Source organism: Diadema antillarum, unplaced genomic scaffold (genome assembly GCF_040938485.1).
Source record: "Diadema antillarum isolate AM-2024a unplaced genomic scaffold, OU_Dant_1.0 seq00000382_RagTag, whole genome shotgun sequence".
Classification (NCBI taxonomy): Eukaryota; Metazoa; Echinodermata; class Echinoidea; order Diadematoida; family Diadematidae; genus Diadema; species Diadema antillarum.
The window spans coordinates 1,172,208-1,197,190 of NW_027271380.1; the positions used below are offsets into that span (position 1 = coordinate 1,172,208).

The 24,983-nt window shown below is 38.4% G+C and overlaps 1 protein-coding gene across 1 annotated transcript; it reads right to left on the reverse strand.

The window, feature by feature from the left end:
- Positions 1-1,970: 1,970 nt before the first annotated feature.
- LOC139731596 (m-AAA protease-interacting protein 1, mitochondrial-like) lies at positions 1,971-24,492 on the reverse strand. Its single transcript, XM_071642485.1, has 5 exons — positions 23,975-24,492; positions 22,699-22,770; positions 4,005-4,131; positions 2,931-3,090; positions 1,971-2,079 (listed from the first exon to the last, which is right to left on the reverse strand). The coding sequence occupies exons 1-5, from the start codon at positions 24,395-24,397 to the stop codon at positions 1,971-1,973; spliced, it is 891 nt and encodes a 296-aa protein (XP_071498586.1). The 5' UTR covers positions 24,398-24,492.
- Positions 24,493-24,983: the final 491 nt, after the last annotated feature.

Genomic DNA, 24,983 nt, shown 5'->3' on the forward strand with positions numbered 1-24,983 from the left:
TGTCACAAGTCCATATTTTTTTAATCTTACAGGTGAAATTATTATCATTATTATCATTATTATTATTATTATTATTATCATTATTATTATTATCATCATCATTATAATTATCATTATTATTCACTAATGAAATGGGAGTTCACAAATCTTTACAGCCAGTCAACACATGCTGTACTGCAAAAGTGGATTTCGTTTGCGCTCAGCTGGGTGAGAAGAGTTTCGCGTGTTTTTAATTCCACGGAATCAAGACGTCAACTACTGGAACATATGGCAAACATAACTATTCACATATTTTATTTTCACTCTAGTTTCTGGTTGCACAAAATGCACAAAAATTGCAACACTGCAAGAATTTCCACCTTTGCAGCACTTAGAAAAATATTGCTGGTAGGCTTGATAGAGAGTATTAATAGCTCGCACATATTCAAGATAGGGTATAACTAAACTAGGGTAAAATACTGTAATATCTTCTGGTGAAATATATGTCAACAATTAGCACTTCTCTTGACTTGGAGAGAATGGAATCTTTATCTGCCAAAACAGCCTAACAGAGAGGCTTTTAACCTTGCACGACAGTACAGAAAAAAACAACTCAACAACAACAACAACTACCGGTAGTCAGAAGTTGCCCTCGTGTAGTCATTGACATTGAATGCAATGTCAAATGCAATCTGTACTCAGTGATAGCCATCTTTATATCGATGGAAGACGGGAAGATTTTGAACTCTACAATGGTTGATCAAGAAACAAAGCCACAGTGATCTCTAAAGATGCAAGAGGGGTAGAGAAAAATTGATTGTCTACATGAATGTGTGTGCATGTGCGTGTGTGTGTGTGTGTGTTTGTTTCAATGTGTTGCCACAGTATATCCAAGTACTGAATGCTAGCTACAGGCTAGTTTAGGGATATGATGGTTTGTATCCACTAAATGCATGGAGTAACACTTTCCCTTGGTGCAAAGAAAAACTTGTTATCTCAGTCACAAAAAAAGTACAGTACAAGTATACAGCATAGATATTCTTTATGAGAGATTACTATGTGAATACCTTTCTTAAACAGCTTCCAAGCTGAAAGGTTTACCCCTTTGCTCCTCTGAGGCCACTGGCTTCTGAAAAGATGGTAACAAATATTTTAAAGCAAACAAATAAACAAACAAACAACATATGATATACTGTATTCAATATGCTACTTCAGCTTCTCATTGCAAGAACTTGTGTTACAATACAATGTCACTCTTGATGACTTTTTAAATTGAATGATAGATGAACTCTTGCCACTCTCGACAATGAAAACCTCAAGAAAATACAGTTGAACCTCTCGTATCCGGACAAGTCGGGACCGGGGCTCATCCAGATAAGGGATTTGGCCGGATACGGGAGACTCAATGCTTTATACATGTACATATACATACACATGTACTGATGTAGTCCATTGTAGTACCACATGTAGTAATGTGTATACTGCAACCTTTTCATTGTTACATTTGGGGATGTTTCGGGATGTTGAAATGTCTGAAGGTAAGCAATTTGGAAGGAAATTTGATGCAATGTATGTTAATCATATTGGAAGTAATATGTAATTCATGTGTGTTTGGGTAGGAGTTCTCAAGGAGTTGGGAATCCCCCTTTCTTCCCGTAATTATAAAAAAAAAAAAAAAATCACGGAGAGATTGCGTCCGGATAATAGAGAGATCCGGATAAAGGGAGGCCGGATAATAGAGGTTCAACTGTACTGACAAAAAGATTTTAAGGTCTGGTAAATACACAGACAGACAGACAGACCGGCAGACACACACACACAAACACACACACATACACACACACACACACAGTTTGAGGGGGATCCCCCATGCTTTCCAGAAGGCAATGTTTCAATGAGTGACGATGCAATGCATGCAGACATCTCCTTGTGACCATCATCATGTGAGAATTTCCAGGATGCCTTGCTGTAGTCCAACATCACCCAGGCAATCAGTCATCATCTGGTAGTCCTTTGGTTTCTGTGTTGATGAGCTTCCCATGCTGCATGTACGTGATGATCCAGCGGGAGCTCGCACCCGGTGAAATGTCGCGTAGAAACCTGGAAGCAATATCAAGTAGCATGTAACACAATGACATTCCCACCAAAGCACATGCATGTATACAACCCATAGGACGTAAATGTGTCTCTTTTATCAACTCTTTATGTGCCATATGTGCACACCTAAGTTAGTTGATGGCTTGCCAACTTCACATATTTTGCTCAAGTGCGCAACCACACACAATCGAGTTGTTTTGAAGACTGGCTGTTTGCAAGAAAATTATAGCCATATACATTGTACACTGTATTTAGCATAAAATTTGCATCATGGCAAAGCTTGCAATTTTCTCTACAATTTTGCTGTGGTACGTTTCTAGCATAAATGCTGCTATAAAAAGTTACATGGCTATGAAAAACAATATTTTCCAAAAGCACCTATGTGTTGCACTCTAAGAATAATGTAGCACACTGGAGGTTTACACCATGGCACACAGAGTTAGAGGAAACTCTTTCCAATAATGTTGATTAAGAATCGAAATGTGTTAGGAATTGAACAAAAAAGAATAGTATTTTTTATAATTCAGACAAAAACAAAACCTCATACACATCTTGTAGCACGACTGTATGAAGAAAGTACAACACATTACTTTTTCTTTTAATGCAATTTTATCCATGAGAATTGAGGGCTTACAGATGGATGGACAGGTGGACAGACAGACAAACTGAATACACGTTGCCTCCAGTTATACGTCAAGATGCCTCAAATTCATAATGAAATTCTTTGACATCACACACAATCTAACCCTATAATATGACGGATGCATAGAATTAATCTTTATAGGAAAGGAAATGAGAAGCGTGAAGAAGCAATCTTTCAATGTGCAATATCAGTACTGTGCAAGTGTACTCACTCGTAAGTGCAGCTGTAGACACTCCCGAGGCTGTCAAACTGCTCCTGGGACACACCGGGAGGTGGCCTACCAATGCGGAAACCTTTGACCTCTGGATCGCTGCTTCCCGACTGGATGGAGTGGCACCAGAACCTCATGAGGATGAACAAGAACTTGCCTCCTGCAGAACCAGACATAATTATTGAAATCATCAAAGTTTATACTGTTAATCAACCTCATGTCAAGATATGACTCTCAAAATCACTCACATAAGAAGTCTAATGGAAGAAATGCTATACACAAGTTTTGCCTTCGTCCTTTAATGTGGAATTAAACAACAAAACAAAAGAACTCTGACATTATAAACAGTGTACATCAAGATCAAAATAAGATCTTCATGTAAAATGCATTCAATCCAAAACATACTGTATTTCTTCATTGTCACAGCAAACAACAGGTACATTGTACATTACCAAAACTTAGAATAATTATAATATTATGCACTTTTACACTTACAATTGTGTACTGGGCTTCATGCACATTCTTCCCTGATTTGCATAAATGTCTGAAAAACTGTCAGTAAATACAGGCTACTTGATCCCTTTAATCCACGCTACACATAGTAGTACAACCTCAAAACTGTCAGACTGAGACTGTCACACCAAAGTAAGTTGTACAACCATCAAATGCAATACAAAGTGTATGCTCGTTTGTGTGTTTGTTTGTCTGTCTGTTCGTTTGTTTGTTTTTAAGGCTTGGCTAGTTATGTAGGTGCCTGAGCATATGAAGAGGGTTTATTAGTCTTCAGTTTGGCTCATTGTCTTTGAAATGAATTATTTTACTTCCCTATAAAGCTCACACACCACACACTAAAGTACTGGTACACAACATCTGTATCACAGCAGGAAAAGCGTTACAACACTTGTACTTAACCTGTTGAGGACGGACTGATTTTGCTACAACACACATTTCCTATAGACTCCTGCCCGAGAATACTCAGGACTCGTCCTCAACAGGTTAAGGTCTGACTTTGGAAACAGAAACATACACTACGTAAGTGCACTTTACTGTGTAGAGTGACGCATTGGATCTCACCTTTGTCGTCATAGTGGATTGTGATGTCGTGAGGAAAACTATGGAGAATGTCCTCCATGTTGAGCGATATGGAACTCATTTCTTTCAGACTGAAATTCTGGCATGTCGACTCCAGTTCTCGAAGGAGCTGTTCAGAGGATAAACATACATTGTACCAGTAAAAGAAAAAATGAGAAGAGTCTACTGCACTATACCAATAAATGTCTGACACCCTCACATGCATTGCAAACTTTGCAACCAAAGAGTATACCAATTGCTTCTTGCACATCTTGTATTTACTTCTACACACAAAAATTGAAATGCAATATACCACATACATGTACACTTTGTATGTAACATGTACATATGGGCAATTCCGTATGGGAAGGGCAAAAACAGCAAAATTCAAAGTAAAGTAAATGCTCATAAATTTAAGTTTCCCATACAGACGGATTGTTGTATTTACGGAAACAAAAAACCCTTTTTCAATAACTTTCCTCATTTTTGTTGTACACACTTTTAAAGTTGGAAGACTATTTATTGTAGTTATCTAAAATTGTACAATATCAAATGAAAATTTAAAATGAAACAACTTAAATATCTCTCTGCTTTATCCATACTTCCACATTTTTCTTCTTATGCTTCAACAATCACATTTTATGAAGCATTCAGCCACTCTCATTATGATATTTTTTGGAGAAAGTTTCAAAATCTACTGACAAATTGACGTAATTCCGTTACTATGAAATTGAAAAAAGTTTTCTCCTGAACAAAGTAATCACTGATTTCTTCTCCCCTTATAAATTTTTTCTATACATGTGACTCCCTGAAAACTCACAAAACATTTTGTGAAATATCTTCTTTAGTTCTGCTGTAATTGTGGTAAGGCGCACCTGGTAAACTAGGGACTGCGAGCGACGGAGAGCGACACTCAGCGACGGGGACATATTGCGAGAACAATGAAGTGCGTCGCAGTATGTTTTTACTCCGTCGCTAAGCGTCGGTCAAAGCACTACGCGCCATCATTTTGATGATACCGCGACGCTTGCCGACGCTTGCTGACACTTGCCGACACCCTCAAAAGAAGCTGTTGATTATTTCTATGTTGCGTGACCTCCGCTCACGCAAGCGTTCGTTTTGATAGTGCCGACGTTTCGGGACATGGCGCTAGAGATATAGCGAGATTTCTGAATGGTCACGGCCAGTGCTTAAATTGAATAGCGAGCGACGTGTCCAGACGCACCTCTCCTGATTACAAATGATGCTTGTGATAGCCCGACGATGAACGACGTGTCCCGACGCTTTCCTTTGTCTCAACATTGGTTATGAGTTGATTTGCGTTTCGTTTGGCTATAAGATGGTGAAAAGAAAACGTAATTATGGGGTGTGATCTCACTGAACGGGGAACACTTTGAAAGTAGCGATCGAAGAGGGTGTATGAAAACACATGTAGGTCTACACTCATACGCGAATGTATGCCTTAATTAGGCAGCTCCATACATGTAAAATTTGCATGCATGAGGTTAGATCTTTTTTTATCTGTCAAGTGACTCAAGAACTAAATACAGTGTATTACGAAGTCGTCCTATTTCTCCCGTAGGAAAAAGTCAGATGTTTGTCGTTACTTTTGGAAATGAACAGCGGCAACAATCGGCTCCGCAAGATGCTAAAATTAATGTCAGATGTTTCATTTTAATTTTGGAAATGAATAATGGTAATATTCGTATGATACTAAAACGTCGGATGTTTGTTTATACTTTTGGAAATGAATAACGGTAAGATTCAGCTCCATACGGTGCTAAAATTGATGTCAGATATTTGATTTTGCGATCGGAAATGCATAAGGATAACATTTGGCTCCGGAAGATGCTGAAATAAATGTCGAATGTTTGCTTTGACTTTCGGAAATGATTAACAATAATATTCAACTCCGTACGATGATAAAATAAACGCCGCATGTTTGCTTTTACTTTCGAAAGTAAATAGCAACATTCGGCTCCAGAAGATGCTAAAATAACTATCACATGATTGTTTTTACGTTCGGAAGCGAATAGCAGTAATATTCTGCTCCATACGATGCTAAAATATTGTCGGATGTCTGCTTTTTAAATTTCGAAATGAATAACAGTAACATTGATTCATTAAAATTGATGTTTGATGTTTGCTTTGACGTTCGGAAATGAATAACAATCATATTCAACTCCGTATACGATGATAAAATAACTGTCTAATGTTTGCTTTATGTTTGAAAGTAAATAGCAATAACATTCAGCTCCGGAAGATGCTATAAATGCCGGATGTTTACTTTAACGTTCGAAAGTAAATTAGCGATAACATTTAGCTCTGTAAGATGCTTAAGTAAATGTTGAATGATCCCTTTGACGTTTGGAAATGAATACCAATAATATTCATCTCCGTGTGATGGTGAAATAAATGCCGGATGTTTGCTTTAATGTTCGAAAGTAAATATCAATAACATTCAGCTCCGGAAGATGCTAAAATAAATGTCGAATGATCCCTTTGACGTTCGGAAATGAATAACAATAATATTCAATTCCGTACTATGATCAAATGAATGTCGGATGTTTGCTTTTACTTTCGAAAGTAAATATTAATGACATTCGGCTCCGGAAGATGCTGATATAAATGTCAGATGATTGATTTTACGTTCGGAAGTGAATAGAAGTAACATTCTGCCCCATACGATGCTAAAATAAATGTTGGATATTTGCTTTTACATTTCGAAATGAATAACAGTAACATTCAGCTGCGTTTGATGGGAAAGTAAATGTCTGATATCTGCATTGACGTTGAAAATTAACAACAGTAGGCCCTACTATTCGGCTCCGTACGATGCTAAAATAATATTGTCAGATGATTCATTTCACTTTCGGAAGTGGACAGCAGCATTCGGCTCCGTATGATAATGAAATAAATGTCGGATGTTTGCTTTTAAATTTGGAAATGAATACCAGTAATATTCTGCTCCGTACGATGCTAAAATAATAAGAGATTGTTGCTTTTACATTTGGAAATGATTAACGGTATCAATCGGCTCAGTAAGATGCTAAAATAGATAGCGGATGTTTGCTTTCACGTTCGGAAATGAATAAGGATAACATTCAGCTCCCTAAGATGCTAAAATGAATGTCGGTAGTTTGCTTTTACATTTGAAAATGATTAACGGTAACATTCGTCTCCGTAAGGTGCTAAAATACTAGTAAATGTTGCATGATTGCTCTTACAATCGAAAATGAATAACGGTAACTTTCGGCACTTTATAGTGCTAAAACGTTAATGTCGGATGTTTTAAATGTCTGCAAATGCTCCCATGCACTTTCTCATTTCAAACGTAAGTTGTGACCACCTGAATAGGCATCAACTTTTAACTAACTAACAGTGTGTGGGATTATTCCGAAGGTGCCTTAGTCTGAAAACTCTTAATCCGGCACGAAAATGTATTTATTTATTTATTTATCTATCTATCTATCTACCTATTTGTTTATTTATTCATTTATCTTTTGAGTTTAACAACGTTGAGAATATCGACCCCCGTTTCGTTTTCGAGTCGACGATTCTTCAAAAAACGAAACTTTTTTTTCCCCCTTCGTCAATTTGGGATTTACGAGCCTTCGGAATGACTGTAACTTATGTTTGTTTTTTTTTTTCTGTCGATTAGGGGATGGGGGGGGGGGTAATTCAGAAAATGAATATAGAAGGGAGTGAAATTCTTGAGGCAAGAAATACAAGTGAGTGAAATTCTCAGTTTGATATCGTTAATTTTTTTTTTTTGCGTGATGTTTGTATTCTGGATAGAGTCATGTACTTATTCCATTGGTTCGTTCCTCCGAATCTTAGCCTTCGTAACGAACTTTAAGTAACGAACTGTAACTTTATGTTTTGTTTTGTTTGTTTGTTTTTCAGTCGAGCAGTGGAGGGGGAAGGGTAATTCAGAAAAGAAATATATAGACGGCATCAGGGAAAATTTTGAGGCATGAAATCAGTTTCTCAGTTTGACATTGTTAATTTCTTTGCGTGGTGGTTATTATTCCAAAAAGAGTCAGGTATGATGATACTAGGTGTACTTATATTCCGATAGTTCGTTCTTCAGTATCCGAAAAACGCAAATTCCATGTTTGTTACTATAGTAATCTGAAAGTGTACTAGGGTTTGTTAATCCGAACATTTTGTGACATTCCGAAGGTTCGTTAATCTGAAAATGGGAAATACGGTTCGTTAATCTGAAAACGAATAACGTGGTCAAAAATTTGTTTTGTTTTCGGATTAGCAGCATTTAGAAAACCAAACCTTCCTTCGTTTTTGAATTGACGAATCTTCAAAACAGCAACACAATTTTGTTGTTGCTTTTATTTTTTTTTTTCGAATAACGAGACTTCGGAAATTGCAAACTTTCAAAGTAACGAACAGTTACGATCTTTTGTTAATCATTAAAGCGAGCAGTGGAGGATAATTCAGAAAAGAAATATAGACGGGAGGAATACTACAGTAATCTTTGATTGATGATGATGTTGGTCATGTTTCTGAATGTTTATAGAAAAAGGCTGAGTGATCTGAGTGATGGTGATGATAAGTTATTACTAATGCGAGTGTAAAACACAGCTTGCTGAACATACTTCTTTCCCTTCCGGCCCATGAATGATGAAAAAGAAATACATACACCTCACAACAAAAAGAACCACGTGCTAGCAACCTTCGTAAAGTTAAATCTAGACGTTCATTACCAGCAAAGGGAAAAAAACACAACAGTAACTGAAGCAAAGAGATTGTGTATGCACTCTCTGGCATTGCGAGAAACTTGACACCCCACCCCTCTCCCCTCTTGTGGAAAATTTCCACAAAACCAGGTGCCAGACCCAAGGTGCCAGACGAAAGAATGCGCGCACTGGGGAATAAACCGCGTGTAAATAGCCTGGAAATATCGATCGAAGAACTATAGCTCATGAGTGGTCATCGCAAAGATCATGATTCTAATTATAGCCTTTCTTTTGACCGTTAGTAGAAATATCGAACAGTTTATTATCGTGTACTTACTTGAGTATTTCAAATGTTTACTGAACTAAAAAATTGTATAGGAAGGGATTGATTACTCACAGAAATATTCACAAATATTCACAAATTCACTACGAGTATGTGATGCAGCCACTAACCGGTTAGACAGCAAAATCCTGGCAATTTCACGCTCACAACTACGTATTACTTTGGAAAGTTTGAAGGAACTTCACCTACGAACTGTGAAGTTATTTGGCTGTCAACATTCGTTCGTTTTTGTTTTTTGTCTTGTTTTTGTTTGTTTTTTTCCTCGTTTAAAAGACATGATTTCTTCGTATGGAACGTAAACTGTTTAGCGAACATCGTTATGGCAGACTTTCAGATATCAGTCAGGGGAAAAGAAACTCGAATAGTTAAGATGTTTAGAATCCAATAAATAACATTAAAAAGCCTGAAAAATAACACATGACTATGTTTTATAGTAAACAATAACTGAATATACCCAAAAAAAAGTTTGCATTGAAAGAAAGATATTATTCAGAGGGGTGAAGGTTCAGATGCGAGTTTCTTCACTTTGTCTCCCTCACAAATTAAATTTGTTAAGATCGCAACTGCTGATCTGTAAATCCGCAAACATGTATACATCGCGTACAGTAGCTCAGTACATAAACACGTAGTACTCGAGAATCTTTATAATCGTGCTGCTGGTACACAAGCTGGACGATACTATTACTAAGGCATACTAATATGTCGTAATGTTTGTTTAGTCAATTTTTTTGCGGACTAGCCAAAATTGAATCAGGGTAGTGATTTGACAACAGTAAGTGAATAAAGACAATCTGAACTTACTCGCTGCCTTATTGTGATGTGGAGCGAGATTTACCTTGCATTTTAAAAGGCGAGTTTTCTTTCTGTTAGAAATCATGTAACTGATCTCTGCAATATTAATGTACGAGTAGGCCCTTTAGCTTCTTACTTAGTCTAAACACGATTTCAGTCGATTTTGCTATCAACAGTTCAAGTTTTTGCGTTTGTAAACGGCATTCACTGGTGCTTGCTTGTTTGCTTGCTTGGTACATTTCTGTCATGCGGCTGGCAGTTCGTGACTTATAATCTCCTCCTCTCTTTTACGGTCAGCAACGATTTGATTAAACAAATTCATAGGGTTCATCAACAAGATGGTGCACATCGTGATACAATGCGTATTCAGCACATTGGCGTGGTGGCATAGAAAATTAATGAACAAGCACTAAGCTTCTTTTTTTTTTTTCACGCATCGCACTGTGTCTTGCAAGGAAGGTGTCTCAATGACCCCTACACCACAGACTTTCAAGTACATTGTACAGAGTAACTTTGATCAAAGACAATTAAGGCTTGTCGATTTCAAAACAGAATGTCCACGCCACGCCTCGTGCGAACAAAAGACGGATTAGGAGGCAACTCATTCACTAACTACCCAGCCCTGTCGCTGCATAGAATTGCACTGCGTCTGGTCGGGCTTACTAGCAATTCCCTCAGAAGAAGGTGACGGGCACTCTCCACAGAACTCTAAAGAAGTTCTATGGCACTCTCCCGTTTCGGGACAATTTTCACAACAATTTAAGATAATTTGTGACTGAAAAAACAAAAACAACAATTTTGAGAATGAACTGGATGATGACACATTTGCTCCTGCGATAATTGTTCTTGCATGTATTTTGTGCATGTGAAAAAGCGTTCGAACTTTGATTCCAGTGTACCGTGGAAACTCGATGTAGGCATTGGAGATCCTGATGTAACAAAATAATACCCGATATAACAAACTAATTTCTCCGGTCCCAACGAATTCATTTTCTGTTTTGTATTGTTTATTGCCTACTGATAAAGATTACAAAGAACAAAATATGTCTGTCTCAAAGATCTCGTCATAGCGAGTTGCCACGTGTTGACTTTGTATAATTTTCGCGTGGTGTTCGGTGCTGCAAACTTCGGCGAGGGCCTTTACTCATTGTTTTATTTCCGCTGTTTCTCATACCTCGTTTGGTACGATTTCTTTCGTTTAATGTCACTTTATTCGTTCCCTTTGTTTCGAAGTACCGGTATGTAAAAATTCTTTCAGGTGTCTCTCTGGTTACTGCACATGCATTTTCGTAACGGCGATTTCTCCAATTTGCTGTAGTGTAGTATTTCGAAGGAAGTTCGCTCCCAGCCTCTTCGGTGTGCTGTGTGATATTTTGTATAGTGTTTGTGTTGTTGTCTGAGAGGTTGTTGGTACTTTGTGATTAGTTTGCTTATGTGTTATCTCGAGTGATGATGGTGGTCGTGTTCCTTAATTTTGATACGAAAAGGGCCAAATGATCTGAGTGATGGTAATGATAATTACTGATGCTGGTGTAAAAGACAGCTTGTTGAGCTACGTGTCCTCCGTCTGATTTCATTTCTCCCTCTTTCACTCTTCTTCTCTTCCCATGAATGATGGAAAAAATACATACACCTCACCTTCGTTAAGTTAAAACTAAATGTTCATTACCAGCAAAGGGGAAAAAATAAGGGGAAAAACACGAACGGATTGTATGCGGTCGACACCACCCCCCCCCCCCCCCCCGGCCCCCGTTGTGGGAAATTTCCAAAGAAGCATGCACCAGACCCCAGGTGCTGGCCAGACGAAAGAATGCGCGCACTGGAATTCTGGTTGTAAACAACGTGTAAATAGCCTGGAAGTTAAATCGATGGAAGAACTAGCTCGTGATCTCATGATTCTACGCTACACACCATGGTTCTATAGCCTTTCTTTTTGGCCCATAGCAGAAATATCGAACAGTTGTCTGTATAGCGTATTAAATCAGGCATTTCAAATCTTCACTGAAATATAAAAAGGGATTTGCTAATCACTGGATTCAAAAATATTTCTTCGTATCGAACGTAAACTGTTTACCGTTATTAAGCACAGCTACTACGGCGCATTCGATCCATGGATCCGAACTTGCAGTATACAAACCTCAAAGAAGCCAGAAGCACATAGAGCCTTCCTTTGAACTTGAAAGTAAAACCATGTGTTTCGCACACTGGCACGTCCAAACACAGCGTGGCATTTAGCGATAATTATTGTTATCGCAGACTTTCTGATTTCAGTCATGACAGAGGAAAAGAAAATGGATTCACGTACTTCGGAAAATGATGTTTAAAATCCAATAAATTGAAAAATGAAAAAGCCTGAAAACAACACATGTCTATGTTTTCTAGTAAACAATAATTGAAAACATCCTTAGAAAGTTTTGCATTCTCTCACACAAAGAGGTCTCTTGAGAAGATGAAAGCATTCCCCGTCCCCCGTAAGGCAGGGTTACAGTTCATTATTCCGAAGGTTCGTCATTCCGAAGGATCTTTAAATAGTCCGAAGGTTCGTTATTCCAAAAATGAAAAAAGGCTCGTTATTCCGAAGGTTCGTTAATCCGAAAATAAAATAAGGCTCGTTATTCCAAAGGTTCGTTCTGGACCCTCTTTCATTTCGGATGAACGAACCTCCGGAATAACGAACCGTATTTAATTTCGGATTAACGATCCTTCCGAATAACGAACCCTATTTCATTTTCGGATAAAGGAGCCTTTGGAATAGCGAACCCTATTTAATTTTCGAATTAACGAACCTTCGAAATAACGAACCTTTGGAATAACGCCACAAAATGTTCGGATTAACAGACCCTTTTTCATTTTCGGATTAACGAACCTCTAGGCATAGGGAATTTGTGTGTTTCGGCATGTTATACGACACCGAGATAACAGTCCATGTGAGCACCTCTCCAAGTTTATACCGTCAAGGGACTTTGAAAGCTGTCGTGCGTGTCTGTGGGTGTTCAGGTAAGTTATAATCGACGCTGAAAATCATCGAAGAGTCCGTCGACGTTCAATCGACGAGGGAATTGCAAACTCAACGGCTGCTTATAAGGTACCACCAAGATAGGAAAGAATGAATTTTATGAAAACAAAAACAAATGAATGAACACGAGTGTGAGCAGGTACCAAGGTATGTTGTGATACACATCGATAATAACATTTTATTGGTGATGCAGTTATGTTCCCTATCTATATACATTACCTTTTTGTCTTAATACTAGATGAATGATGATACTGTTGATTCGTGAATGGACAGAGAAAAATAAATCGTGATGAATGAACAGTCACTGATGCCAACATGTGAATGTCCAGACCCCCTTCTTTGATGAACACCACTTTTTAAAATCTTTTCGTATTTAATCAGTGGGTATATAAAGACGAAATTTAGACGAAAAGTTTAATGACATAGGTTTATACAGAATTTAAAACTGCTGTCATGAATGTGACAGCTATGTAGAGCAGATCTATATCAGCAAGATAATGTTCTCTCTTTGAAAACAATGTGGTTTTACCAAGAATTACAAACAACGCACCAACGCGCGCTGGAAGATTAAATACTACGTTAGTATGCTTCATGATGATGACTACAATCGGCCTCGTATCTATACTTGCCACTAAATACAACTGTTCTTAGTGGGTGCAGTTCGTTATTCATTATAAAGTAAAGAATGGCATTATAAAGTAAAGAAATTCGGCAGTTTATATCCTTAACTTTTCCACAGCTGCGTGCAGTCACCAGCTGTCCGAAATACTTCCACAATCCCCTTTTCCGTGTCTCTGTCCAGCGTGTATAGGCACTCTCTTTATCTCTTTCTTTTCCTTCTTCCCTTAAATTTGTTTTTTTTTTTTGCCATATTCCTTTCAATCGTATCCCCCTCAGTTTAGTCATGTCATGTTGTTGTGTCTCTGTTCTTTGTTTCATTTTGTCTTTTTTTTCTGTATTATGTATTATGTACATGTATATACTTGTAATTATAATAAGTATTTTTGAAGATTTTTTAGAGTGGTCCACAATCTACAAGCAATGCTTTTTAGTGGACCCCCCAGTTCTCATTTTTTTAATCCTTCAAACATAACTTTGTAATTCCAGTATGTGTGCATATCTTTGTAAGTTTGTTGATTACCATTGATCGTTATATTTTGCAATGTATATATGCTTATGATTGAATTTGAGATTTACTTTGTGTTATGTTTTGTGGAATGAAAGAAAAAAATGAAAATGAAAATGAGAATGAAATAAATCAAATCAAATCAATTCAAAATTCAGAAGGTTCGCTATTCTGAAGGTTCGTTATTCCGAAGGTTCGTTGATCCGAAACACGCAAATTCCCTATACCTTATAGAGGTTCGTTAATCCGAACATTTTGTGGCGTTATTCCGGAGATTCGTTAGTCCGAAAATGAAATTCGGGAATAACGAACCTTCGGAATAACGAGCTATAACCTACTTAGTAGCACGTAAGGGACTATCACAATTTGCTGAAGGTCTCAAAGAACGCATTTAAGAGAAGAAAACGAATCACGTTTTACTTCCAAATCCGTAGTATTTAGAGTAACTTTACACTTCATTAAGACATTATAAGATAATGATTAATCTTCTCTTCTTTGTTTGCCAGTACAGTTTAGCGTTTTCTATTCATTAAAAAACAGCAGTCGCCATTCAGAGAGGGACGCCTCGGGACGCATGATGACGCACATTCTGCAGAAAGCAAAATAAAATGTGATGAATTGTAGGCCTATATGCTGTGGCGACGGACATCCAGTCGCTGGTAATCCAGAATGCGTCCGGCATGCAGGCATTCTCTACTTCATTCCCGGTCCACGCATTCTGCCTGCACTGAGAATGCCCTATTGTTACTCCCCTCAGCCTTCTGAATAGAGGCATTCCGTCGTATTCCGAGAATGGGGATTATAAAATCCTCTATTCAAGGCGTCCGGAATGCGTCCGAGAATGCAGACGCATTACTGAAACCATTCATTCACGAAGAATGATAGCGGCCTCGTGCACCTCTACGATTGTCTTTGACCTTCAAAAGAACGACACGCCGCCCTGTTGCGTTGTGAGAAAGAAAAGTCGCGCCATATTATACACGTTGTATTTCAGTTTCAGTGTGAAATAAAAAAAAAAAAAAAATGAGTAAAAGTGTCTCTGGAAACGGATTTCTAACACAGAGATTTTGTTTTTGTTCGATTTTTCTGTATGTTGGTTAGTTTGTTTTTTACGACATAATACTCGTCGCCTAAAGTTGCGTTTCGTACCGCAGTTCGATACATTCGTATTTTTTCTTGCCAGATTGAGACGCCAACCCCGTTGCTAAGAGGTACCTACCAGGTATACCGTCAGGTCTCGACACTAGCGGTGGCCCGGGGCCATCAAAAAACGCACGTCGGGCACCAAAATTTCATATATTTTTATGAAGATTTTGGTGGACCGATCGGGCCACCAAGAAAAGTCGGATGTTTGCCTTTATACTTTTGGAAATGAACAGCGCTAACAATCGACTCCGTATGCTAAAATAAATGTCGGATATTTGTTTTTATTTTCGAGAAATGAATAACGGTATAATATCCGGCTTTGTATGATACTAAAATTAATGTCGGGTGTTTGCTTATACTTTTGGAAATGAATACAGTAAGATTTAGCTTCGTAAGGTGCTAAAATTTATGTCAGATATTTGATTTTGCGTTCGGAAATGAATGAAGATAACATTCGGCTAAAGTAGATGCCGGATGTTTGCTTTTATGTTCGAAAGTAAATAGCAATAACATTCGGCCCCGGAAGATGCTAAAATAAATGTCGAATGTTTCCTTTAACGTTCGGAAATGAATAACGGTAATATTCGACTTTGTATGATACTAAAATAAATGTCAGATGTTTTCTTATACTTTAGGAAAAGAAGAACGGTAAGATTCAGCTCCGTACGGTGCTAAAATTAATGTCGAGTATTTGATTTTGCATTGGGAAATGAATAAGGATATCATTCGGCTGTGTAAGATGCTAAAATAAATATCGCACGTTTGCTTTGACGTTGGGAAATGAATAATAATGATATTCAACTCCTTACGATGGTAAAATAAATGCCGGATGTTTGCTTTTATGTTCGAAAGTAAATAGCAATAACATTCGGCCCCGGAAGATGCTAAAATAAATGTGGAATGTTTCCTTTAACTTTCGGAAATTAATAACGATAATATTCAACTCCGTACGATGATATTAAGATGTTTGATGTTTGCTTTTATGTTCGAAAGTAAATAGCAATAACATTCGGCTCCGGAAGATGCTAAAACAAATGTCGAATGTTTGCTTTAACGTTCAGAAATGAATAACGATAATATTCAACTCCGTACGATGATAAAATAAATGTCACATGTTTGCTTTTACGTTCGAAAGTAAATAGCAATAACATGCAGCTCCGGAACATGCTAGAATACATGTCGAATAATTTTCCTATCTGTAATTTGCCCGTGTGCTTCATGGTTGTGAGGGTAGCTCTTAGCCACGCTGGTCTGTAATTTCATACACAGCCCTGTCGCTTTAAAAACGCTTTGTAATACATTATAGGTCCTGCAGTATAAGATCAGTAACTTGTAATCATTCGTAGTGACGTAGAATGCGTTTGTATTGTAGCAACAGCACTGATTTTCATATTATTATTCATATCAGTTCAATTCTATTTGATCAAAATCCGGTTAATTTCACATGATCGGCGTTTGATGACAATAATAATGGAACTGTGCAAAAGTATAGGAGACAACATGCTTAGCGGACGATTCCTCCTTTTGATTCCCCTCTCCCTGTCTCATTCCCTCTCAGCTCACTTTGATCTTTCCTCTCCCCAGCCCACCCGACAAAGAAGAAGTTCGGTACAATACAAAAACAAAAACAAAACTAAACTAAAACTAAAACAAAACAAGGAACATGTGCTGGCAGAATAAATGGGAATGATACCTATGCCCCAGCCAGGCCAAGCTTGTGGAAATTTCCATGAAAGCAGAGTGGATCAATCAATAAGTTAGTGTTGCCTGCCAGCAAAGGAATGCGCGTATGCATTCCTTCACACCCCACCCGTGTTGTAAACCACGTGTAGATATCAATTAGACAGTCTGGCCTGGGAGTGGGAGTGAGCCAGGGACATGTCTCTAGCACTAGTCTTGAGTAAAAGCCCCTTTTGAGTTCCTGTAAACGTCATATGATACTGTTTTGTCTTTCTTTTCGCCTAAAAAAAAGCATATAGCGAACAGACCTCACCTCCCTGATATCACAAATGGTCATGTAGCCATGCAAAAGGATTGATTTATCCCTTCTAGGCGAAAACTGAATTAAATGTCCTTTGATAGAAAATTCGAAATCTAGCATGCCTGGATAAAGACTACCTTGGTACCTTCGCAATATGTACCAGGCCAGCCAGAGCCACATGTTCGATCGTTGAGAGCTCGCGAAGGAAGCAAAATGGTGAGCTAGTAGCGGCATGTACGTACGTATACAAAATGCACCTCATTGGTGAAAGCGTGGGGCTGATCGAATGCATTCTAGAAGACAAAGGCTGTGAACCCTGGCAAATTAATCCTGTTGGTAGTGTTACCGTTAGGTTTTAACAGACAATAGAGAGATTAGACAAAGTCACCCTCATTGTTGATGCATTCTCAGTTTCATTCCGGAATGCCCGGCTTATTTCTAGGCCAGGCGACGGCCGGAATGGGTATAGAATGCGCGCATTCTCGAGTGCATGCCACTGAGATAAAAGGTACTAAGTATTCCGAACGCATTCTGGAATAGATACCAACGAGTGGATGTCCGTCGTGCCTAAAAAGTTGTTAGGACTGACAGGGCTCGCTGGCCCTGTGAGAGATTTGACTTGCAACTGCAAATAAAGTAATACAGTTTTGCCTGAAACTTTGCGTTGAATTAGAAACAAACGCAAATTGGCATTGGATTAGTCAAGGTTGCCTTCGATATTTTCCCTACGAAATCGTGCGTCCGCTTATAAATAGCAATGAACTTGCTTGCAATAAAATGCAAATTTGCGTACGGCTCGCTCTCGGGCGGGAACTTGCATTTGTTGATGCTTTACCTCTCGCAACTACTGAAATTTCCCAAGCTCGGTGCTTAGATTATGTGCACTATACCACACGCTATAACACATAATACTTTATGCGTATCGGGGATTTTCGGATCGATATCGGGAGTTGTAGCGAACGAGTAGCGCGAAATGGTAAATTCGCGATTTTTGTAAGCATCGGGCAGCAATTCTACCTTCATACTTAATGCCGAATTTGGTTCGATACTGCACTGCTGAGGAGCTGAATCATGTCAGAATTCATTTCTGTAACCTAGAAAATCAGTTAAGTGTAATTTTCAGGTCAAAACAGTGCTTGGCCCCAAACCCTCCTATTGCCGATGGCTTCGCTTTGTCTGCTAGTAATATGTAGCACTTTCTATTCCATTTGATTAGTGAAGGTTGCGTTCGATATTTGCCTACGGAATCACGCTTCCTTTTAGCAATGAACTTCCTTGCGTTTAAATGAAAATTTACGTACGGTGCGGGGACTTGCATTTGATGTTTTAGCTCTCACAAGTCACAGCTATGCTTCATAAAATTTCATCTCAAGCCCAGGGCGCAGATTGTGTGCCCAAGTATACTCGGACGCTGCACTACGTACACGCACGCGTATCGGGGATTCGGATCATGAGTAGCGAGCGCGCGAGTAGCGCGAATTAAACGGTAAACTCGCGATTTTTTTTAAGCATCAAGCAATAGTATATTTATGGCATTTCTTCCTTAATACTAATTGCCGAATTTGGTTCGCAGTTGCATTGCTGAGGAGTTGAATCATGTCACAATTCATTTCTGTAACCTAAAATACATTTGCACATGTATCAGTAAGTGTAATTTTCATGTCAAAATAGTGCGTGGCCCTAAATCCTGGATTGCCGATGGCTTCTCCGCTTAGCACTAGTAGTATAAGCTTTCTATTCATTACGAAACAATAGTCGCCATTCAACGAGGGACGCCTCGAGACGCATCGGGACGCATCATCGGGAGGGTAGAGGGAAGGAGCTTATTTTGCGGACGCAGCGAGACGGCCACCAGGTAAGCTCCTTTTCGTACATGCAACGGTCCATTTGTGAGGGCTCGTCTTTTACAAGTATACTTGGGAGTTAGCCGACGCTTTGCGACGCTCGGCGGCGCCCGCCGACACGCAGTCTAAACTACTGGTTGTATGCCGTCGCTAACCGTCGCTGGGTGTCCTTTGACGTCGGAAATTGAAAGAAATTTGCAGAAGCGTCGCACCGCGTCGCTCGCCGTCCCTAGTTTACCAGGTGCGCCTAACGGAATTACATGGTAACGGAATTACACGCACATCTAATGTGGAAAAGAATGACATAACCTTCTTTCATGCCAATATTTATGTGAACTGTTCATGAAATAGCTTCAGGGCTTTATCCTTGAGCTTAACAGTGTTAGTGATTGGCAGTAAAGGAGTGAAAGTTGAAATATATGTATGATGCACTGACATGACTCAGCATAGCTGGATGCCTCTGACAATGAGCCCTAACATCAGGGTACATGCCAGACAAGACTACTTTTGCTGGAAGTCTCCTCCCTTCTTTTTAAATACCTCTTCTCATGTACAAGAACTACATGGAGACTGTGCTGATAACTTAGGTTTGCTATATAGAATAAGATACTCATTCTCAAATGTTAAAAATCATACTGAATTCTGAGATATTAGTGTATATTTTCTTGCTAAAAGGTCTCATGGTTTCATACAAAATCTAAGTAAATACATTCTGTAGTGCCGAGGGACTATTGAATGGGTGTGATGCAGCATAAATTGGACAAAGGTTAGAAAGAAGAGGAAGAACACAAAATTTCTTTGAAAGGAAAAGAGAGCACTGCTACTAACAGAAAGAAATGAACAGGATAATTTTTGTGAGGAAAGATCAAGAATTTTAGAGAAGAATCATACACAATGTGATAGAAGTCATTATTTGACACGGGATGCCCACTGAATGTGGCACCTTTGATCTTTCTGTATGCTAAAGACTTTATTAAGACCATTGAATATGTCCTGTTTTCATCATCAAGTCCTTTATTTTCAATGGTAGGTGTATGACTATGACCTTCTTTCATCTGTTTCTTAGATCTTTCGTCCACAGAGACACATATTTTGATTTTCATGCCCCTTTGATATAGAGCATCTGCTACGCTTTGAAATTTCTTCTTTAATCCTTTCTTTTCAACAAAAGTAATAAAGACAAAAATACCATTTGTAATGAACATTTACCAAGTCAGTTATTGTGATACAGCTCTAAATTGTAACATTTAGGCCTATACTTCCTGTCCTAAGAAGATTTTATATAAAGTCAGTGGGCTTCTGCTTCTACCTTTACTCTTCATGTTACCACTTGCCATACAATCCAGTTTCCTTTAATGGTGCCATTACAGTGTATTTTATCATTTGCTTTCAGGCAGTCAAAATACCACTTACTTCAAAGAGAAGATGCACACTTCTTATGAGTGAATATACATGTATGGCAACACTCAGGATGAGAAAATTGTCAAAGTCAAGAAGAAAGACAGAGACAGGAAAATAGGAAATCTATAGGCCACGTCATGATTACAGTCAATGATCAAATCACTGTCGTATTTCTGAAGAGGACATTTGAAAATTTTGTGTGGTCAGAAGTAAATACTGATTTTATTTACAGGTTGAATATTCTGGCTCTAACACAGTGAGCTGCAGATGGATAAAAGAGGCCCTCTAACCTTTAAAGATAAATTTACATAATTTGGTGGAGTCACTCTAATGGTTCAAACAGTTGTAGTTTGTTAAAGTTATTGTACTGTATTTTATTATTATTTTTGTAGGCTTAAGTAGGACTTACATTGTAAGGTTATTATCAAATTATGCACTACATTGTACATTGTATACCAGGGGGCACCTTCAGCTATTAGTGAAATGTCACAAAGTTTTAGTGATTAATATAAGCCACAATGTACAGTGTAAATGATTGAGCACTGGTGCAGTAATAATCATATTTAAGAAAAATTTCTTTTCAATTTATGATTGAATTGTAATTAATTATATATTGTCACTGAACCACAACTGCATCTTTTCACTTAACGAATAAAACATTTCAAGCATCCTTTGTGTTCATCCTTGATATCAAACATTGTGTTCAATGATGGGTCTGCACACTGAGCTCTTGCACTGAAAATTGGCACTTCATGATTTAGATTTAAATTCAGTGTCAATCCGGACAGTTTTTTGTTATTTTCTGTGCGTGTGCACATTATATTTATGTACAGTACTTGTAAGTAATTCACACATATTATAAATAATTAGCATATTTAGGAAGAAGAAAACAGAGAAAGGTGTCTTGCATGATATTAGCAAAAGAAATACAAGAAAACTTGAGTATTGTTGACTGGATTTATAGAATTGTATTTGTGTAGGGCTATTGTAGCGTAATTCCGTTACCATGTGTCTTGGATGTCATTTACCTGCAGAGTGAGAAATTCTTAACTTGAAAGTAGACAAATCTTGATGGATGTGGTACTTTGAAGTTACGAGATCTTGATTGACATAGTTACAACTTCAAATCATAGTCGTTAGCATGAAAATTTTATGTTTTTTTGACAATAGAAACTCATTTGGCACCTATACACTCGTATCAGCTTTAGGTTAAAGGCTAGAGAGTACTTATTTAGTGGTTATATTTTAGTTGAAGGCATAAACAATCTTTATCAAGACATTTCAGAATACATGAGTACCAAGAATTTGTATTTTTTCCAGTGTATTTCAGAAGACGTTATTCCGTTACCATTTGTGTAATTCCGTTACCACTGACTTTACGGGGGAAAAGCCTGCTGCTGAGAAAATGTGATGAAATATTTGAAAAACAATCCAACTAAATCGAAGTTGACATAATCAATGATGAAATCAGACAACAACCTATAGTGTATGTGTTATAGATTTCAGAGAAACTACTCCCAAAGTCAGAGTTCAAGTTGTGACTCAATTTTCTGGTAATTCCGTTCCATCACACATAGACCTCCTTTGCAACCAACCAAGTGAGAACAAATTTGTATTTGGGGTGATAGTGTGCGTACCTCTGCATCTTTTAAATGTATCAAAAGAAGGCTAAGTAATCAATCCAGTCTACAGGGGGAAAGAATATGAGCCAAAATTCTCTGATTTGTAATTCCGTTACCGCGGAATTGCCCATATATGTTAATTTCTCTCCTAAATATCTCAATCGGATGATGACATCCACATGTATTACTGCATGCATTTCATACTTTATGTAATCACAAAGGTTTGATTTTCATGCTGAGAACAGCCACTTCCACGTTAGAACTGTAAAACAGAAAACCGAGCTGTTAAAGTAGTCACAATTGCCCTTACACAGATGTTGTAGGCAATTTGGATGCAGTTTGCATGCACTGATGACCAGTAGGCTCACCTTTTCTAGTGTACACTACAGCTGTATTGATCATTCATTCATTCCCTCAAAGAGAAATACATTTGTACAACAAAACTAGACAATCACATTAAGAGATTCACAACAACAACAAAAGTTATTAAAAAACAAAGAAGACAATAAGAGGATGACTATACAACAGAACAGACAAAAAAAAAAAAACCATGAACATAATCGATCAGGCAAGAAGTCAAAATGAAACATGATAATTGGAATGATTTGCACCTTATCTAATACACTGTATTGATACTGGCCACTGCTTACACGATGTAGGAGGGAAAACCCACATTTAGAAAAGGGTTTCTCCCCTGTTTAAAAGCTGTTTTAGTTCCCGGTCTTTCACCTTTGGCGATAGAAGTCCTTCAAGGTTTTGTAGTGCTCCCTCTGCTATCTGCTGTGAGATTGTCACCAGAGCCTGGATAAAGAAAAAGAATATCAGACAACATGTACATGCACGCAAAAATAGGATGAGCATCACCCTGTTTGTTCGCATTGAAAAATGCAAAGCAAAAAAAAAAAAAAAAAGTGTGGAAGGTAAGGAAACACATCTTCAGCATGAAAAGAAGAGCAATACAAGGCTTCCCACCACTAACTGTAACAGTAACCTGCACAGTAAAAGTGTCACTGTTAGTGGTTGCAGTACAGCATCATTGTTCATTGTATGTCCTGGTGAAAATGTAAAATGTATGTTGCAACCAATGTTCTACTTCATAAATTCAAATCTACATAATTGTACTGCAATTTCAATTCCTATACCTGTCCTCTGTGTCTGAAGATTCTTTCTGCTCCATCACTGCTTGCTTTCAAATGTGAAATTCCAAATAGCCCAATTTGCACTTCACTTGCAGGATCCTTGTCCTCCATTAATTTTGTAATTTCATTTAGTAGAAAATAATACTCATGCATTTGTAGACGATTAGATATCTTATTATTTGGCATCTGTGAAAGGTATTCAAGATCCCTGCTTTGGAACACCCAACAATACTCACAAAGCTATCTGAAATTGTAGGGAAGAGTCTATACACTGGAATATGGATAGGGGCATTAGGATTGGAGATGGGGTGGATTTACAGTATTATGGTAACCCCAGGGTGCTCCTTGTACAAATCCAAAGTTATGTGTAGCGTTGGGCTGGTCGCAGTTAGTGTTATGGATACTATCAAATTAACATCATTAAGACTAAGAGTCCTGCTGGGTTGCTGGTTATAGTTTCCAAATCACATCATAAATTTACATACATGATACAAATGTAATATACATTATACATCATTACACATCATTACACGTAAATTATTTGCTATCTAGATAAAATCTATCTAGACTAGCTAGTAGAGCCTAGAGGTCATAGGTAGACTTAACCACACCAACACGTACCCCACTAGCAAGTTACCAGTGTTACTCGTTACAGCACCCCGCGCCGCCAGGGTAGACTCTATAATCCGTGAACTCTATTTAAGTAAAAATAAAAGGTGGTGGGTTGGGGCTGAAATTTTCTGTAAATTAGGGAACAATCCCAATGGCATATATAATGATTATATTGGAGACTTTTCCAAACTTTGAAGGGTCTGAATCTCTGCCGACAGGAAAGGGTTCATGACATATTGATAACTTATAAGTACCTGTGAAGCACCTCTTGTGAATTCGTCTATCGTGAAATCGGGATCAAAATATGAACGAATCATCCAGAAGAATATTTTGTTCCTAATAACCTTAATTGGATTGGGTATCGCCACAAAAACCGGTTTGACTTTTCCCGCGCTACTGTCGCCATCATTCTGGCCGTTACTGAAATGCCTTCGATTTTGATGCAGTCTTAAATCACAACCGAAGCAAGCTCTAACGTTAACGTTCATTCCTGTGACTGTCGATGATACAGGATTGGCGAGATTTCCCCACGGTCCCACGCGTTCAGTTCTGTGTTGTCCTTGTTTCTGTGGTTTCACCACAAAGACAGAAAATGTTCTTCTTCCACATGATTTCACATCAACAAACGCAGCATTCGATGACGCAAAGTAGGTCCTCAATACATTTGTTCTCTGCATCTTTTGGAAACAACGTTACCATTCAGATTACCAGAACTTAGAAGTAGTTCAGTTCTGCGAGGTAAGTCAGTGAACCAGTCAGTTTTCAAGCTTCGTTCGCTTCACCTACAAAAGAGACTTACACAAGCTATACCGTGACCGTGTACGTTACCGCAGCAGCCTTGCGATCGGATTCACCGTCGCTCCGCGCCGCCGCTGCCCGCCCAATCACGTTTGTTCGGTAACCGTACCACCGATCTCCGGTAGCTCCCCTGAGATCAGTGAACCGTACGTTCGACGAACGTGTGCAGAGAAGTAACGTTGAGGGCAGCAAAAGGTTGTAAATCCTCACTTCATTGAAATTGGTAGTTTTGTTGGGTAAGCACTATCTGGGCACCCGTCCCACTTCATCATGAATATTCATCATCTACATGTATCCGTAATACCGTGAAAATACATACTTTTTCCATTTCCCGGCAGCGTTTTTACATTTCTCGGCAAAACTGAACATTTTTCCATCTCCCGGCGAGACGTTTTAACATTCCCCGTTGATGCAATTTCATGAGACAGGCCCGTAGCCAGGGGGGGGGGGGGGGGGGGGGGGGGG